Here is a 17,796-nt window from a genome sequence, read left to right on the forward strand (position 1 = left end):
ATTGCATACCAGGCACTGTACTAAGGCCATCCTTTTCTTCCTGGTTTAAAAGATCACTCTGGCTGCTGTGTGGAAATGGCCCAAAACAGGCAGCAGGGGAAAGAGAGTGACCAATTGGAGGCTTTTGGGGTCATTGGTGAGGCAGGGCATGGAAATGGAATAATGTACACAGATCAGAGGTACAGCCAGTGGGTGGTGGGGAAGACTCTTGAGCAGGAGGGTCTGGCAGGCAACAGATTGGTGGTTTGGGGGTGGGGAGTGTGTGTGACTCCCCCTGTTCTGCTCCAGGCAGCTGGCAGCTCCCAGAGGTCAGGGCAGGTGCCATCAGCCCCTTCGGCTTTGCCTCCTGGCAGCCCAGAAACACCTGAGTGGTGCTTGCTGCTCCTGCCTATGCTTGGAGCTGGCCCTGGCTACTGGGGGGCCTGCAGCGACCTGAGCTATGGGCACTGTCAGTCCCGACCACCCCGATGACCATGATACTTCCTCCTCAGGTGAAGGAGTGGCTCTGTCTGAACTGCCAGATGCAGAGGGCTCTGGGGATGGACATGACCACTGCGCCTCGCTCCAAGAGCCAGCAGCAACTGCACTCCCCGGCCCTGTCTCCTGCCCAGTCCCCAGCCAAACAGCCCCTGGGGAAGCCGGAGCAAGAGAGATCGCAGGGCCCAGGGGCACCACAGCCAGGCCTCCGCCAGGCTGAGACAGCCAGGGCCACCTCAGTGCCGGGGTCTGCCCAAGCAGCTGCCCCTCCAGAGGTGGGGAGGGCGTCTCCTCAGCCTCCTCTCCCCATCAAGCCTTCCACAGCGGATCCCAGGCCACCTGCAGGAGAGGCCCTGGCCAAAAGTGCCACCACAGTGCCCTCTGGGCCTGGTGCTGCTGAGCAGACCCAGGAGGGCCTCACTGGGAAGCTCTTTGGCCTTGGAGCATCACTGCTGACCCAGGCGAGTACCCTCATGTCTGTGCAGCCCGAGGCTGAGCCCCAGGGCCAAGTGGCTCCCAGCAAAGGGCCACCTAAGATTGTCTTCAGTGATGCCAGCAAGGAGGCTGGCCCAAGACCCCCAGGCTCAGGACCTGGGCCTGGGCCAGCACCTGGAGCCAAAACTGAGCCTGGAGCCAGACCAGGTCCTGGATCGGGGCCTGGAGCCCTGGCAAGAACTGGGGGAACAACCAGTCCAAAACATGGCAGAGTGGAACACCAGGCAGCGACCAAGGCTACTGCCAAGCCAAAGACCGCGCCGAAGGAAAGGGCCTCTTGCCCACTGTGCCAAGCTGAGCTCAACGTGGGCAGCAAGGGCCCAGCCAACTATAACACCTGCACCACCTGCAAGCTCCAGGTGTGCAACCTGTGTGGCTTCAACCCAACGCCCCACCTGGTAGAGGTAAGAGAGCTGGACCAAGACCTGGAGTAATGGGGGGCCTGGGAGGCATGGGAGCCAGAAAGAGCCAGGTCTTCAGCACTTGTGGGGCCCCTACACAGGTACAGAGGGGCTGTACTCCCTTTTCTATCCCTGCCCCAGGCTTGTTGTTCTCCTCAGAAAACTAACTGGCACAGCGGATGGGGTAATGGTGCCCGCTGCCTCTGACTGGCTAACCGGTGCCCTGAGGCCAGTCCTAGAGGTAGCTAGGCTCAGAGCACCCTGAACTGGCCTCCTCATTCCCAGCTATCCTGGGCATGGCCTCGATGGAAGATGCCAACCTCCCCTGCTCAGGTGGGAGGAACCTGAGGTCCCACCCTGCCCTCCGTCTATGACCCACACAGGGGGTTGAAGGGCTGTTAGGCACAGGGCTGTGCCCCATTGCCCCAGGCTCCAGCCAGGTGGTATCCTCCCTCCATCCCCTCTTCTGAGGTCATGGGTATTGACATCTACTTGTCAGAGCTAGTCTTTGGGCCACATATTTTCCTTTGGCTGGGCCTGGTTCTTCCTGGGGCTGCATGTGGGGATGCTCAGGGATGTTCTTTTTACCCCTAGGGAAGTTTGAGAGAGTTCTGGGGTTAGGGCCTATCTCTCTGCATCCTTGCTCCAGGGAAGGGTTCTGGGCGCTGTGCAGAGCTGGATAGAAAAGAATAGGAGGCCCAGTGTTCTCTCAAAGCTTGGAGCCCACCTGGCAGGCTCAGAAGATACAGAGGTACCTGGGCAGAGTTGGATGAGCCTGGGCCTGGAGGCTGCTTCTGCTCCTCCCCTTACTCACTCTGCCCTGCCCACAGGGCCATCCATGTGAACCCTACCTTGGCTGCCTTGGGCATAGCTGGTGTGTCCTATTCCCTCAAATGCCCTTAGGGTCAAGATGAATGATTGGCTCATCTTGACAGACAGATACACCCCCAGCTATGTCACATCAGGAGATGATCAAGCCAAAGCCCTTCCTCCTGGACACAGGCAGCCACCTGAGTCCTTGGGGATTCTAGGCAGAGCCATGCACGGTCAGTGGTGGGGCAGGGAGTCTCTGGCACCTTGTTCTGATTTGCTTTGAGTCAGGCCTCCACTGGAGCAGCCCACTGTGGTAAAGAAGACTGCTTTGGCTGTCACAGGCCATATTTTCCAACATGCAGAAAGAGGCAGCTCTAAGCAAGAAAAGTGACCTCCTCACATGATGCCCATGTGGCCCTCGAGGCCCCATACTGCCACCTATCTCCTTAGATCCAAGGGCTCACTGGAGGACAGTTGGCCTGGCTGACTAAGGTGGGGAGGGGACACCAAGGGGCCACCAGAGAGCCAGAGGAGCTCCAGTCCTGAGACTACCAGGCACACACTGGCTGTCAGTTGAGTGGGGCACCCTGATCCTGAGGGACTGTGAGCCCTGTTGGACTACTGAGCTGGTGCAGCCTGGGGGACCCTTGTCCCTGAGAGACCTCCTGGCCCACATTTCCTCACTCAGCAAGACATGCACAGAGAGAAGGGGAAAACTGTCTCAGTTCAAGAGTGTAAATGTTCCTGACAACTCCTTCCAGCAGCCCCTGGGCCAGGCCAGAGGAAGTGCTGATTCTGCCCTAACATGTGTCAGTCACATGCTGACTCTTGGATGAGCATCTGGATTCTGATCCAAGCCTCTCCTTAGCCATTTGGTTGTCACCTTCCTGGGTTCCAGAGCTTCTGCTTCTTGATAGCCAACATTGCCCCCTGCCCTACCCCCTCCATGTCCTGCTGTCTCCATGTCCTGCCCCACTGCCACTTCCTTGGCCAACTTCTTGATAGCCAACATTGCCCCCATGCCCTACCTCCTCCATGTCCTGCTGTCTCCATGTCCTGCCCCACTGCCACTTCCTTGGCCAGAACCACCCTTGTCACCACAGGATCTGATGGGTTCCAATGGGCCTGACAGCAAACTTCTGGGTGTTTAGCTCCTCCCCACCCCGGGGCCTCTTGCTCCTAATAGCAGTCAGAGGGTAGCCCAGCTTCTCCAACTCCTTTCTCCTTATGGCCCTACTTATTAATGCAGCTGTCCCCAGAGGGGTCCTGGGGAATGTGTGAGTAGACAGCCATGATGCCCCCCTCCTGTGGTTCCTGGTACCACCGTTGCTTTTCTTCACTGTAACCAGGCCATGGACCGTCTTTGATCTCACCTCAGCAAATGGCTACTTGACATTTGGAGCAATTGTGTGCTTCCCTATGACCTACTTTGTGTGAGAGACCTACTGTCTCTCCCACACCTTGCTAACTGAGGCCAGCCCGCCAGGCTCAGGATGACTGTGTGTCTCTGTGTACAATGTGAGCCAGAGGGACCCTGTCTGCATGTAGGCCAGGGGCTTGAGGGAGGGATGGACCAGGGCAGTCCCACTGCCACCTCCCCACAGGCCTATTAGACCTGCTGTGACTCCACCTAAGATGAGAGTCAACTGTCTGGGCTGTTAGGTTGGGGATTTTCCTCAACATCTTGGAGCTATAAAACCTTTTACCTTCTTCCTAGACAGGGAGTCCAGAGCATACAATGAAGGAAGCAGTAAAACTAGATCCCTTTTTGCTTTGAAATTCCCTCTGAAAAAATAACCGTAGTGCTATTTAGTGAGTCATTTCATAATTAAGAGTTGTTGATTCCAAATTTTTTTACCTATTTATCTTTTGAAGGATAATAGTACCCTCTGGCTTCATTTTTAATTGGCTTTCAGTTCAAAATAGAGTTTGTGAAGAAATTAGTGGAATTGGAAATGTTACAGTAACACCACCAGTTTCTGATCTTATTAGAATTGCCAAAATACCAGCCATATCCTTGAGAAGTTGGGCCTCCCTGGGGAAAGGGCCCGGCACCTGTGATATGCGGGGCTGGGCTGGGCTTATTTGGGGAAGGGATTGCATCGGGGGCACCAAGTGAGAGGCCAGCAGCTGCCTCTGGCAATAGTGGTCTCAGGAAGCCCTGTCTCCTCCGTGTGGAATGGGGGTGATAGCACTCCCTCTTAGGTTTCTGGGAGAACTAGTTGAGATGCCATACTTCAGATACTTATGCAAGGTCCAACACACAGCCAGATTGGAACTAGCATGTCCTAACAGGGAGTCTCTATGCAGGGAAGAAAGAGTCTCCTCTGGCCCCCAACTATCTGAGTATGAATCAATCCTGTGGCCAGTGTTAAGACCCTGGTCTCATGAAGGATGCCCCATGGGGAATGGACACATTTGGTACTGGAGTGTGAGGAGAGCACAGCCCAGCCAGAAAGAAATATGTTGGGGATATCAGAGAGGATTCCTCTTATTGGAGGCAGAGGCCCAAAAAGGAGAAGCTTAAGGATGTCCAGAGACAGGATGGGGCAGGGTCATAGCATCAGGAGAACGGCAGCACCAGTGACAGCCATGCCTATAGTCCAGGGTCTGGCCATGCCCATTGGGCCCTTTATGTCCAGGCATCCTTTCTCTGAATTTCTCATCTACTGCCCCTGGTCTTACAGTGAGGCTGGGGGTATGTTGGGCCCAGCAGCTGGCCATGGGCTGTTGGTCAGGCTGGTGTCACGTGATCAGACTGACACAGGCCAGCTCCACATACACAGAGATTGTGTTCTGCAGGGTCATTCAGACAATGGCAGGCAGTGCAAGAAGGATGCCCAACATGCATTGCAGCCTCACTGGGCAACCTTGGCCCTTGAGGCACAGTAGCCAGTGATCCTGGAAGGCAGCAGGGCTCATCCACCCGTGGAGTACTCCACCAACTCACTTCCCCTTCTTCACCTTGACCCCATCTCCCACCATTAGGTGGTGCTTACCCTGGGGCATTCCTAGCTGCCCCCAGAAAGGAACTGGACAGAGGGAGGCAAGGCAGAAGTGGTCATCAAGTGTCCCACTGTCCATTCCTAAGTCCCAGACCATCCCCTGCCCACTTGCCAAGGGGTCAGGCAAAGGGGAAGAGAAAGTAGCAGCTCCCTGGGGCTGGCTGGGGGCGGGGTTGGGAGAGTACAAGAAAGGGTGTACAGGTAAATGAATGAATGAGGGAATAAACATGAATGAGTGAATGAAAGAACAAGGGGAAAAATGGAATGAATGAGCAGGGGGCGGGGTGAGGGAGGGCATGCTGTCATGGGGCAGAGATGAGAACTGAGTGAATAAAAGGGCGCCTGGGTGGCTTAGTCAGTTAAGCCAGCTTAGATCATGATCTCATGGTTGGTGGGTTTGAACCCTGCATCAGACTCTGTGCTGACAGCTCAGAGCCTGGAGATTGCTTCAGATTCTGTGACTCCCTCTCTTTCTCTGCCCCTCTCCTGCTCGTGCTCTGTCTCCCTCTCTTAAGAAGAAATTTTTTAAAAAATTAAAAAAAAAAAAAGAACTGAGTGAATAAAGAAATCAGGACCTGTGCTCCAGCCCTCAGGCATAGAACCTCCTCATGGCCAGCCTCCTACCCCATCCCCATTCTCCAGAAACTTAGGTCTGTGCCAAGTCTCCTCAGACTCCACCCGAACAGGCCCCAGTGCCCCGCACCCTTCTCCCCGCTCCCAGAGAGCTGGCAAAGGGCCTCCAGCAGCCAGGTCCAGTGTTTATTTTTAGCCCTTACCTCACATGCCTCCCCCTGCCTGCCTTCCCTCCCTCCCTGGCCGCCTGTTATAGCAGAGCCAGGAGCAAGAGGCCCAACTGGGCAGCCCGTTCTGCAGCCTGGCTGTCTCTATGAATAAGCGTGGGAAGGAACAAAACCCTGTGGAGCATGTGACCACAGGTGACATGCTCTGCTGAGGGCTGGGCCTCTGGGCTCAGGTAAGCAGGCTGCCACACAGGCTGGCTTTGAACACTTGGCATTAGGTCTGCCTCCTCCATCCAGAGCATCTTTCCAAGGTGCCCTTGCTTCACTGGGACTGTTGCTTCTGGGGTGGGGTCTGCAGGCCAGAGGCAGGGGTCAGAGGTTTGCCAAGCCCCTAAGGTGAGCCAGGGCAGGTGATCTGACCTCGAGAGGCCTAAGCTGGAATGGCTGTGTGCAGGGCCCCAAAGTGGAGCCAGAACAGTGTTGCCATAGGCCAGCCCCCGGTCTGGGCCCAGATCCTAACCCTATCATGCTGATCCTGGAGGGCTTTTCTCATTTCCAGAACTCTCTTGGCCTCTGCCTACACCCCTCTTATGTCTCCAGGGTCTTTTTGTCATGTCACAGTCCTCTTTGAGGTGGGGGGATTTCCACTGTGTCTCTAGGTGATGTTAGAGGCATTGTAGGCTCTGGGCTCAGGCTGAGCATCTGTGCTCTTCCGTGCCCCATCTCAGGGCTTGAGCTCAGCCTGCCTAGCATTCTCCCCAGGCACCTCTAGGAGTGACTAAGCCAAGTGAGCCCAAGACCCAACAAGTAGCCAGCACCCATTGCTTCATAGGGGTTTGTGTCAGGAATGCATAGAGGACCAGATAAGGTCAAAGGGAGTTAGTCGTGGTGCTAGGGCCAGGGAACAGGGTGAGTAGATGTAGGACCTCTGAAGGGTCACCCTCCATAGCTGGGCCCCTCTGCTTAGGGGCTGTGTGTAGGATTGGGCCTCAGGGCAGAGTCAGAGCTCCAGTCTCAGCAATCTCAAGGCTCTGAGTAACAAGCCTGTGGATCGGGCCTATCCTTAACACACACCAAGGGCCTGCCACCTGCCTGGTCTGGCCTCTGCTGGCGCCCAGGGCAGAGATGTGGTATGTAGCCCTGCGGGCAGGAAACCAGGGCAGAATCATTGATATGGCATCTGCCATGGTGGCCTGAGGATACCAGGCTGAGGGCAGGCACTCTGGGGGTACAGTGGGAGTACAGATCCAAGGATCTGCCACATGTGCTAGGGTCTGACATGGGCACAGGGCAGTGTGTGAAGTAAGGGCGCTGAGGCTGCCAGCCCACTTTAGGCTGGCGAGGGCCACAGGCTACCTCCTTGCCCTGTCTTCTGGCTCTGTGATCCTGTGGTTCTGGGTTTTGTGGTTCTCCTAATGGCCCATCCTAGTGGCCAAGCTGCTAGTGGGAGTCTGAGTGTCTGGGCACCTGAGAGGACTAGCAGCAGGAAGGTCAGAGTACCAAGGCTCTTCCCCCTCCTCCAGGGTGAGAGCAGACATAAGTGTGTGGTTATCCTCTTTTCCGCCTCACTCTGTAGGCCAGGGTGGGGCTTCCAGTCTTGCCAAGGAAGAGCCCTGACTCTGGAGGAAGTTCCTGGGAGACACGCCCCTGTCAGCCTCTGACCTGCTGCAGGAATCACCCATGCAGGGCCTGGGATGTTCAGACCTCATTCCTGTGCAGACAGCTGGAGCTGGGGAAGTAGACTTGGTTTCTGGTGTTCTAGGAACTTTGCCACTGATATCCACGTCATACTTGGATGACCAGTTTGGGGCTGTGGTCTCCAGGAAGGCTACATGCCAGCCCCTGTGTCTGTCTTAATCATGGCTGTGTCTCCAGTCCCCAGCACTGAACCTGACAGAGGGGATTACCCTGAGAGTAGTGGACTGACGGTTGAGTGTTTGTTCCCCACCCAGATCTGGAGGAAGCAGGACCCTTGGTCTAAGTGCCGGCACACACAGTCCCCATCGGAACAGTCCAGAGCCCTGGGGGCAGGAGGAGGCTTCCACCTGAGGGTCTTTGCTGGCCTTGGACAAGGTGACTTGGGCTGGGGGGTATAAGCAGAGGGGACTGCTTGGCCCCATCCTCCCAGCAGGGCTTCTTTCAGATGCCTCCCCTGGCCCCAGGAGCCTGTGGCCTCCCAGCGCAGCCCTTACTTGGGAAGAGTATGGGGAGGATGGTGTCTGAGGCCTGAGGGCTAGGAGGCCAGGGAGGAGCTGGGCACCTAGGAGGCGCTCCTTGTCTGAGGCTACTCCTGGTTTGCATGGGCTCTGGACTGATGGACTCCACACCAATTCCCCCTCTTCTCCAGACTCATGTGCTACCTGTAGCCTCCCCTCCCCTGCAGGTCTCCTCCTTTTCTTGCCAGGTGAAAAAGCTCTCTACAGGGTAAAGAAGAGATCCTTCTTTTTGGTTTATTATTTGAACTCTGAAGGATGGGGAAGTCTGTCATTTGAGGGCAACAAATCTATTAGTCATTTTCTCCTTGTGCCTTTGGGGTCATGCTTTAGAAAACTTTGTCCTGCTTACAGTTACAGAAATAGTCATAGAAATACTCTTTGAGTACTTCAGTGTCTTTGTGATTTTCATCAACCCCCTCCCCTCCCATTTCCTTACAGAAAACCGAGTGGCTCTGTCTGAACTGCCAAACTAAGCGGCTACTAGAGGGCAGCCTGGGAGAGCCGACGCCCCTGCCGCTGCCCACCTCACAGCAGCCCCCCTCGGGGGCCCCTCTCCGTGCAGCTGGAGCAGCCCCTCTGAAGCAGAAAGGGCCACAGGGGCTGGGCCAGCCATCGGGCCCCCTGCCTGCCAAGGCCAGTCCCCTGCCCACCAAGGCCAGCCCCCAGGCCAAGCCCCTCAAGGCTTCTGAACCTAGCAGGACCCTGAGCAGTGCCCAGGAAAAGAAGACAGGAATCCCAGCTAAAGCCGAGCCTGGGCCGAAACCACCTCCAGAGACTATCCTGCCCCCTGGGACTCCTAAAGCAAAGACGGGGACCCGGAGGACTGAATCTGCCACGCCTGTCGTCAAGGCTGTTCCAGAAGCCCCCAAGGGTGGGGAGGCAGAGGTCAGTCCCATTCGCTTCCCAGGGACCTTAGCTCTCAGGTGGGATGGTCTAGAGAAGGGCTTGGTTCCTGGAGCAGGTCCCTTGGGGCCACAGAGGTGGTAAGGGATGCCTGGATGAGACCCTAGTGGGCCTGGAGCCTATGAGTTATAGGCTGGTCCTATGTCTGGCACTTGGTTGAATGCTTGGGTGGATTTTGCTACCATTAGATCTAATAAAGCTTCTCTTTGAGAATCTAGGGCTGCTTGGGGTTTTTAAGGCCAGAGAATGGAAGGTGGTGGGCCCTCCCCTGGGAGGTGGAGGACCCCTTCCTCAGGGCCCTGGGATTGACAGAGAGGGATGGGCTTCTCCAGTGAGCTGTCTGCCATGGGGAGTCAGTGTCTGCTTCTCACCCTGCTGCAGGAGCTGGCAGGCAAGCCTTATTCTCAGGACCTGTCTCGGAGCCCACAGAGCCTCAGTGACACAGGCTATTCGTCCGACGGCATCTCCAGCTCCCAGAGCGAGATCACAGGCGTTGTACAGCAGGAGGTAGAGCAGCTGGACAGCGCAGGGGTGACAGGGCCTCGCCCGCCCAGCCCCTCCGAGCTCCACAAGGTGGGGAGCAGCCTGCGGCCTTCGCTGGAGGCCCAGGGCCCAGCCCCCAGGGGCGAGCAGAGCAAGCCACCCAGGAGCAGTGGTGAGGAGCAGAAACGGAGGCCCCACTCCTTGTCCATCATGCCTGAGGCCTATGACTCCGATGAGGAACTGGAGGATATCTTGGAGGAGGAGGAAGACTCTCTGGAGTGGGGGCGCCAGAGGGAGCAGCAGGACACAGCCGAGTCATCAGATGACTTTGGCAGCCAGTTGAGGCACGACTACGTGGAGGACAGCAGTGAGGGTGGCCTGTCCCCTCTCCCACCCCAGCCCCCAGCCCGGGCAGCAGAACTGACCGACGAGGAGTTCATGCGACGACAGATACTGGAGATGAGCGCCGAAGAAGACAACCTGGAAGAGGATGACGTTGCCTCCTCTGGGCATGGCCTGGCCAAACATGGCACCCAGAAGGGTGGCCCCAGGCCCCGGCCTGAGCCCAGCCAAGACCCAGCGGTGCTGCCCAAGAGACGTCTGCCGCATAACGCCACCACAGGCTACGAGGAGCTGCTCTCTGAGGGAGGCCCAGCCGAGGCCAGCGATGGCACTGGGGCCCTACAGGGGGGGCTCCGCCGCTTCAAGACCATTGAGCTTAATAGCACGGGCAGCTATGGCCATGAGCTGGACCTGGGCCAAGGTCCCGACCCCAGCCTGGAGCGGGAGCCGGAGCTGGAAATGGAGAGCCTGACAGGCTCGCCAGAGGACCGCTCCCGTGGGGAGCACTCCTCCACACTGCCTGCCTCCACACCCAGCTACACTTCGGGCACCTCTCCCACCTCCCTGTCCTCCCTGGAGGAGGACAGCGATAGCAGCCCCAGCCGCCGGCAGCGACTAGAAGAAGCAAAGCAGCAGCGCAAGGCTCGGCACCGCTCACATGGGCCCCTGCTACCCACCATCGAGGACTCCTCGGAGGAGGAGGAGCTGCGGGAGGAGGAGGAGCTGCTACGGGAGCAGGAGAAGATGCGGGAGGTGGAACAGCAGCGTATCCGCAGCACGGCCCGCAAGACACGGCGAGACAAGGAAGAACTGCGGGCCCAGCGGCGGCGCGAACGCTCCAAGACCCCCCCGAGCAACCTGTCCCCCATCGAGGATGCCTCCCCGACTGAGGAGCTGAGGCAGGCAGCTGAGATGGAGGAGCTCCATCGCTCCTCCTGCTCCGAGTACTCGCCCTCCCCTTCCCTTGACTCAGAGGCTGAAGCCCTGGATGGCGGCCCCACCCGGCTCTACAAGTCAGGCAGTGAGTACAACCTGCCCACCTTCATGTCCCTCTACTCGCCAACTGAGACGCCCTCAGGCAGCTCCACCACTCCCAGCTCCAGCCGGCCGCTCAAGAGCGCAGAGGAGGCCTATGAGGAGATGATGCGCAAGGCCGAGCTGCTCCAGCGGCAACAGGGCCAGGTGGCAGGTGGCCCCTCTCAGCCCACTGGTACCCGGAGCCAGGGTGCCTTTGAGTACCAGGACACCCCCGACCAGGACTATGGCAGGGCTGCACAGCCTGCCCCTGAGGGCACACCGGCCAGCCTGGGGACAGCCGTGTATGAGGAGATCCTTCAGACATCACAGAGCATTGCCCGCATGCGGCAGGCCTCCTCCCGGGACTTGGCCTTTGCGGAGGACAAGAAAAAGGAGAAGCAGTTTCTGAATGCCGACAGTGCGTACATGGACCCAATGAAGCAAAATGGCGGCCCACTCACCCCTGGTACCAGTCCCACCCAGCTGGCTGCCCCTGTGTCCTTCTCCACCTCCACCTCCTCAGATAGCAGTGGTGGCCGAGTCATTCCTGATGTCCGTGTTACTCAGCATTTTGCAAAGGAGCCTCAGGACCCCCTCAAGCTTCACAGCTCTCCTGCCTCCCCCAGCTCTGCCTCCAAGGAGGTAGGCATATCCTTTTCCCAGGGCCCTGGCACCCCAGCCACCACAGCCGTGGCTCCTTGTCCAGCCAGCCTGTCACGAGGTTATATGACTCCAACCTCCCCAGCAGGCTCTGAGCGCAGCCCTTCACCGTCTGCTGTAGGCCACAGCTATGGACAGACCCCAGCCACTGCGAACTACGGGTCCCAAACTGAGGAGATACCCCAGGCCCTCAGTGGCGCTACTGCCAGTGGACGGGCTGCCAGAGACAAGCCCCTGAGTGTGAGTGATGGCGAGAGCGGCCCCCACAAGGCCTCCCGGGGGTATTCCTACTTCGCAGGCTCCAGCCCACCTCTCTCTCCATCTTCTCCTTCAGAGAGTCCCACATTCTCCCCTGGCAAGCTGGGCCCAAGGGCCACAGCCGAGTTCTCTACACAGACGCCAAGCCCGACCCCTGCCTCGGACATGCCTCGGAGCCCTGGTGCCCTGACCCCAACACCCATGGTGGCTCAGGGCACACAAACGCCACACCGGCCCAGCACACCTCGCCTGGTGTGGCAGCAGCCCTCTCAGGAGGCCCCTTTCATGGTCATCACTCTGGCATCAGATGCCTCCAGCCAGACCAGGATGGTACATGCCAGTGCCTCCACCTCCCCAGTGTGTTCGCCCACTGACACCCAGCCCACCACCCACAGCTATAGCCAGACAACACCTCCGAGTATGTCCCAGCTGCCCCCAGAGCCACCTGGGCCACCTGGCTTCCCGCGGGCACCCAGTGCTGGCGCGGATGGGCCCTTGGCAGTCTATGGCTGGGGCGCCCTCCCTGCTGAGAACATCTCCCTGTGCCGGATCTCCTCTGTCCCTGGAACGTCTAGGGTGGAGCCAGGCCCTAGGCCTCCAGGCAGTGCCGTGGTAGACCTTCGCACAGCTGTCAAGCCTACTCCTATCATCCTTACTGACCAGGGCATGGACCTGACCTCTCTTGCCGTGGAAGCGAGGAAGTACGGCCTTGCCCTGGATCCAATCCCAGGACGGCAGTCGACTGCTGTGCAGCCTTTGGTCATCAACCTCAATGCCCAGGAGCAGACCCATGCCTTCCTCAGCACCGCCACCACCGTGAGCATCACCATGGCCTCATCTGTGCTCATGGCTCAGCAAAAGCAGCCTGTGGTCTATGGAGACCCCTTCCAGAGCCGGCTTGACTTTGGCCAGGGTGCGGGTAGCCCTGTGTGCCTGGCCCAGGTCAAGCAGGTAGAGCAGGCCGTCCAGACAGCCCCATACCGAGGCGGGCCCCGTGGAAGACCTAGGGAGGCCAAGTTTGCCAGGTATAACCTGCCCAATCAGGTAGCACCTCTGGCCAGAAGGGACGTTTTAATCACTCAGATGGGCAGTGCCCAGAGTGTTGGCCTCAAATCGGGCCCAGTGGCAGAGCCTGGTGCCGAACCCCACCGGGCTGCCCCTGCAGAGCTGCGGTCACATGCTGCTCCAGGTGCCAGGAAGCCACACACAGTGGTGGTGCAGATGGGAGAGGGCACAGCAGGCACTGTGACCACACTGCTCCCAGAGGAACCTGCAGGTGCCCTGGACCTCACTGGGATGAGGCCTGAGAGCCAGATGGCATGCTGTGACATGGTCTACAAGTTCCCCTTTGGCAGTAGCTGCACAGGCACCTTCCACCCCACCCCCAGTGCTCCTGAGAAGAGTGTGTCAGACGTTGCCCTACCTGGCCAGAGCAGCGGCCCCTTCTACAGTCCCCGGGACCCTGAGCCTCCTGAACCCCCCACCTACCGGGCACAGGGGGTAGTGGGGCCTGGGCCCCACGAGGAGCAGAGGCCCTACCCACAGGGCCTCCATGGCAGGCTATACTCCTCCATGTCTGACACCAATTTGGCAGAGGCTAGCCTCAACTACCATGCCCACAGGATTGGGCAGCTCTTCCAGGGCCCTGGACGAGACTCAGCTGTGGATCTCAGCTCGCTGAAGCATTCCTACAGCCTGGGCTTTGTGGATGGACGCTACCTTGGGCAGGGCTTGCAGTATGGCTCGTACACAGACCTGCGTCATCCCACAGACGTTTTGACTCACCCACTTCCCATGAGGCGCTACAGTTCAGTGTCAAACATCTACTCAGACCACAGGTATGGCCCACGGGGAGATGCAGCTGGCTTCCAGGAGGCCAGTCTGGCCCAGTACAGTGCCACCACTGCCCGTGAGATCAGCCGCATGTGTGCTGCCCTCAACTCCATGGACCAGTATGGAGGGCGGCATGGCAGTGGTGGTGGTGGCCCAGACCTCATGCAGTATCAGCCCCAGCCCGGGCCTGGGCTCAGCGCTCCCCAGGGTCTGGCTCCCCTCAGACCTGGCCTCCTTGGGAACCCCACCTTCCCAGAGGGCCACCCAAGTCCTGGGAACCTGGCCCAGTACAGGCCTACGGTAGGCCAGGGAACAGCAGTCAGACAGCTGCTGCCATCCACAGCCACTGTGCGTGCAGCTGACGGCATGATCTACTCGACTATCAACACTCCAATTGCTGCAACACTGCCCATAACCACCCAGCCCGCCTCAGTACTGCGGCCCATGGTGCGCCGTGGCATGTACAGGCCTTACGTGTCGGGTGGGGTCACAGCTGTGCCGCTCACCAGCCTGACACGCATGCCCGTGATTGCCCCCCGGATACCTCTTGGGCCCACAGGGCTGTACCGATATCCTGCACCAAGTAGATTCCCCGCTGCTTCCAGCATTCCACCTGCTGAGGGTCCTGTGTACCTGGGGAAACCTGCTGCTGCTAAGGCCCCAGGGGCTGGGGGCCCACCAAGGCCAGAGCTGCCAACAGGGGCAGTTCGGGAAGAGCCTCTTTCCACAGCCACCCCTGCTGCCGCCAAAGAGGCTGTAACAGCCCCACCCCCAGCCCCAGCCCCTCTGGCCAGCCAGAAGCCGCAGGTAGATGCTGCTCCCGGGGGCGGCAGCGGGGCCCTCAGCCGGCCAGGGCTGGAGAAGGAGGAAGCTGCGCAGGAGGAGCGACAGCGGAAACAGCAGGAGCAGCTGCTGCAGCTGGAGAGGGAGCGGGTGGAGTTGGAGAAGCTGCGGCAACTGCGGCTGCAGGAGGAGCTGGAGCGGGAGCGGGTGGAGCTGCAGCGGCACCGTGAGGAAGAGCAGCTCCTGGTGCAGCGGGAGCTGCAGGAGCTGCAGACCATTAAGCATCATGTGCTGCAGCAGCAACAGGAGGAACGGCAGGCCCAGTTCGCCCTGCAGAGGGAGCAGCTGGCACAGCAGCGTCTGCAGCTGGAGCAGATCCAGCAGCTGCAGCAGCAGCTGCAGCAGCAGCTAGAGGAACAGAAGCAGCGGCAGAAGACCCCCTTCCCCGTGGCCTGCGAGGCACCTGGCCGAGGGCCTCCCCCAGCTGCCACGGAGCTGGCTCAGAATGGCCAGTACTGGCCACCCCTGACCCACACAGCCTTCATCGCCGTGGCAGGGCCGGAGGGGCCTGGGCAGCCTCGGGAGCCCGGGCTGCATCGGGGCCTCCCCAGCTCTGCCTCGGACATGTCACTGCAGACAGAGGAGCCGTGGGAGGCAGGCCGCAGCGGCCTCAAGAAGCGGCACTCTATGCCTCGCCTGCGGGACGCCTGCGAGCCAGAGTCGGGGCCCGAGCCCTGCGCGGTCAGGAGGATTGCAGACAGCAGCGTGCAGACAGACGAGGAGGATGGGGAGGGCCGCTACCTCCTGAGCCGGCGGCGCCGGGTACGGCGGAGTGCGGACTGCAGCGTGCAGACTGATGACGAGGACAGTGCCGAGTGGGAGCAGCCGGTGCGCCGCCGCCGGTCCCGGCTTTCCCGCCACTCGGATTCCGGCTCCGACAGCAAGCATGATGCTGCCGCCTCATCGTCCCCTGCAACCGCTGCTGCGAGGGCCACGAGCAGCGTGGGCATCCAGACCATCAGTGACTGCTCTGTGCAGACGGAGCCTGACCAGCTGCCCAGAGTCTCTCCAGCCATCCACATCACAGCCGCTACCGACCCCAAGGTGGAGATCGTCAGGTACATCTCGGCGCCAGAGAAGACTGGACGCGGGGAGAGCCTGGCCTGCCAGACGGAGCCCGAGGGGCAGGCCCAGGGTGTGGTTGGGCCGCAGCTTGTAGGGCCAACTGCCATCAGCCCCTACCTGCCTGGCATCCAGATCGTCACCCCAGGGCCCCTCAGCAGATTCGAAAAAAAGAAGCCAGATCCCCTGGAGATTGGATACCAGGCCCAGCTGCCCCCGGAGTCCCTGTCACAGCTCGTGAGCCGCCAGCCTCCCAAGTCCCCCCAGGTCCTCTACTCACCGGTCTCACCCCTGTCCCCACACCGGCTCCTGGACACCTCCTTTGCTTCCAGTGAGAGGCTGAACAAGGCTCACGTGAGTCCCCAGAAGCACTTCACGGCTGACAGCGCTCTCCGCCAGCAGACGCTGCCTCGCCCCATGAAGACCCTGCAGCGGTCCTTGTCTGACCCTAAGCCCCTCAGCCCCACCGCCGAGGAGTCTACCAAAGAGAGGTTCTCCCTCTACCAGCACCAGGGGGGACTGGGTAGCCAGGTATGGGCACAGGGGCTGGTCCAGGGTGGGACAGGGGTCTCTGTCTAGCCTGGGGGCCCCACAGGGAGGGGTTTCTCCTGGGGTGGGGGTGGAGTCACCTCCAGCTCCAGAGGCCCAGAGGAAGGAGTTGAGGATGAGGACTGGATCTTCCTTGATGCACACCTGGTGAAGCCAGCAGCCTGGCAAGGACATCTGGGCAAATACAGACTCACACACTGGCCCCCACAGCCACCCATCCAGACACTGCTAGAAACTTCAGCCTCTCCTCAGCACTGCCTCTTCACAGCCCATATCTGGTCCAGTCCCTACCGTGTCCCCCCCCAGTCTGGGCCTCTCCCATTCCAAACCTCTACTGTGGATGTGTCCTTAGAAAATCAGTAACATAGACCTGGCTGGGCTGCTCCCTACTCCCCATCCCTGGCCTGGCTTCCATGGCCCCACAGGAAGTCCAAGCCCCTTGGCCTAGCATTCAAGGTCCATCCCAATGGGCTGCAGCATCTCTCGGTCTCATCTTGTCCCCTGTCACTATCTGGCCCTCAGTAAATCTGCTCCCTGTCTGCTCCCCTAGGCAGGGAACCCTGGAACATCAATGTGCCCTTGCCTGTGGCTTTAGTTGCCAATGATATCCTGGGACTGGGTGAGGTGGCCTGCTGTGGGCTGCCATGCAGGGGAAGATAGGAGTTGCAGGGGCCTTCTGCCAAGGATTTTGAGTGCCAGGCTAAAGAGCACGGGCTTTTCTTGTAGGCCCTTGGAGCTTCTGGAGGTTTGGGGCAGGTGAGACAGGCAAGATGGGTATTTTAGAAAGCTTCCTGGGCAGAATGTGGGTAGATAGGCTGAAGGGAAAGACTGCACAGTGGCCCTGGGGAAAGGGGTAGGAACCAGGTATGTTTTCTGGGCGTGATGCAGAGAGGAGAGGGTGAGGCCTCAAGGTGGGGTGGTGGAGGTGATGAGCTTGGGTAATGGAGAGCCCTGGGGTGTGCAGTCCAGAGAGCGTGGGGGTGGGATTAGGAGTCTAGGCTGGCAGGGAGTGCAGGCCAGAGAGGCAGGCCGTCCTGGCTCCAGGCCAGGGTGGACACAGAAGTTCCATGGGCCGGCAGTGTGGTGCCATGCCGTGATGAGCCCTCAAGGTGTGCAGCCAAAATAACGAAAGATGAACAATAGAATGAGGAGTTGAAAAAGCAAAATGTATTGTTAAAGGCCCACCCATTGTTCTGAGGCTCTGGGACACACTATCATTTTCTTTGTGACAGATGGTGAGTGTGGGTGGGAGGTTTTTATGTAGTTTCTTGGCAAGGTAAAGCGCAAGAAGCCCAATGTCCGGGCCTAGTGTATTTTGGGGATTTGGGTGGTCCATAAAAGCCCAGAGTCCCAGGGCACTCTGGGAAGGCTAGGAACTAGAGACAAAGGACCCAAGGTAGACCTTCCATCACCATCCAGTGATGTGGACCTTCAGGTAATGTGAACGGCAGGTGAGGAGAACTACAGAGAGGGCAGGGTTAGGGAGTCTGGACCAGGAAGCAACACAGCCAGAGACAGGTTGGAGAGGCCCTGCAGGGTAGCTGGTAGTCTCAGAGAGTGGTGGGCTAACAGGGATGTGGAGGGAGCTGGGGGCCAGGCCAAGAGCACAGTCCAGAGAGTTTGGCAGAGGGTGGTATAGGGCAGCTGGGAGAAGAGGGTGGACCAGGCGGCTGAGCTGCATGTCACTTAAAACAGCTGT

General features: G+C 59.2%; 1 protein-coding gene across 2 annotated transcripts in view; it reads left to right on the plus strand.

Moving 5' to 3' along the window:
- Positions 1-17,796, plus strand: part of BSN (bassoon presynaptic cytomatrix protein) — a 94,858-nt gene that overhangs the window by 66,331 nt on the left and 10,731 nt on the right. The window contains exons 3-5 of one of the 2 annotated variants that reach the window (XM_060633600.3): positions 492-1,376; positions 8,586-9,032; positions 9,432-16,079. In XM_060633600.3, coding sequence (XP_060489583.1) covers positions 492-1,376; positions 8,586-9,032; positions 9,432-16,079 — 7,980 coding nt within the window. The remainder of the gene's footprint in view (positions 1-491; positions 1,377-8,585; positions 9,033-9,431; positions 16,080-17,796) is intronic. The other variant, XM_060633603.3, reaches the window with a different exon arrangement.

Source organism: Panthera onca, chromosome A2 (genome assembly GCF_046562875.1).
Source record: "Panthera onca isolate mPanOnc1 chromosome A2, mPanOnc1 haplotype 2, whole genome shotgun sequence".
Lineage (NCBI taxonomy): Eukaryota > Metazoa > Chordata > Mammalia > Carnivora > Felidae > Panthera > Panthera onca.